The following is a 1253-nucleotide window of genomic DNA, read 5'->3' as shown; positions in this document are numbered from 1 at the left end:
TGAGCTGGTCGTTGACTGCAGAGATGCCGAAGTTACTGACCTACCTGAGTCGTATCATCCAGCATGACTCATGTACCTAATGACAATGCCTTGGTGTTATATTCTGGGTAAATAATGATCTCTTCCTTGGTGAGCCATTATTTCCAAAGACTTTTCAGAGTTTTTCGTGATGTAATTCATTTTCTTTTCTTTCCGTCTTTGCTAACAGATTTACCTTTGGACAAATGAAATATCCCATCATATGCAAAATAGTTAAAAATTTATTGAAGTTAATATTTGAAATTAAAACAAAAAAAAAAGCTAAAACTGTACAGAACTGCTTATGAAAATATTTATAAGATCACAGCCAAAAGGTACAGAGTCACTCGCCTGAGAGGAATATAAATAATAGCATGACATATGTCCCCCATTACAGGTAGGTTCGTCACTTGCGGCATCATGTCCCAGCAGACTTCAGGTACACCTCAAGTAATATCTCAATATATTCCTTTGAAAAACTATTGCAATTATCCACTTTTATCAGTCAGTAATGTTACTGCAATATCAAATTTCTAATTCCACTGATGTCACAGTTGCATCATTGTAACTGCATTGTGTATATATATATATTTATGATGACTTCAAAACACTAAGCTCAAGATCACATTTCACATCATAGTCTAAGCAATTTTGGTTCTGCCAAGTTCCCGAGTAGTTCATTCAGAAAATCTAATTGCTTAGGCACAAATGATATTCAAGCATAATGCTCAGTCTTCATTTTGTCCACCATCACTTTCTTCCTGTCCTTCATTTTCATCACCTACTTGACCCTGATCGTCATCTAACCCAGAACCTTCATCTGCCCCTTCATTGGCCCGTTCATCACCATCATCATAAGTAACTCCCTCAGGCTGAGGATTATCACTGCCAGGACTATTTGGACTATACCTCCCTTCATTCTCATCCTCCACTGTGGCACTATCATGTCCAATTGCTGAGTACTCAGGTTCTCTTTCTTGCAAGTCTCTCTCAGACTCGCCAAACACTTCCTCCTGGTTTTCCTGGTGTGGTGAGGATGCTGTTTCAGCCTCTTCCAATTCTCTCTCTTGAGTGAACTCTGTATGTGAGGCCTCTTGTTCAGACTCTTCCTGAGAAAACATGTCTAGATTAGTATCATTCTGCTGCATCTCTCCTGACTCCTTGGGGATATCATAATCTTGAGCAATATTTTCATATTGGGATTCCTCTCTTTGTTCTTCCTGATCCACAGATGG

General features: G+C 38.9%; 1 protein-coding gene across 17 annotated transcripts in view; it reads right to left on the bottom strand.

The window, feature by feature from the left end:
- Positions 1-237: 237 nt before the first annotated feature.
- Isha (Insulator su(Hw) mRNA adaptor) overlaps positions 238-1253 on the bottom strand; it is a 32922-nt gene continuing 31906 nt past the window's right edge. For all 17 annotated transcript variants that reach the window (XM_086553586.1, XM_086553591.1, XM_086553598.1 and 14 more), the window contains one exon: positions 238-1253. This exon is cut by the window's right edge and continues 1193 nt beyond it. In XM_086553586.1, the coding sequence (XP_086409712.1) occupies positions 747-1253 (507 nt within the window). In that variant the 3' untranslated portion in view covers positions 238-746.

The sequence above is a fragment of the Penaeus japonicus genome, unplaced genomic scaffold (genome assembly GCF_977035675.1).
Source record: "Penaeus japonicus unplaced genomic scaffold, GWHDUDI00000001_assembly GWHDUDI00000028, whole genome shotgun sequence".
Taxonomy (NCBI): domain Eukaryota; kingdom Metazoa; phylum Arthropoda; class Malacostraca; order Decapoda; family Penaeidae; genus Penaeus; species Penaeus japonicus.
This window is presented reverse-complemented; position numbering and strand designations above follow the sequence as displayed.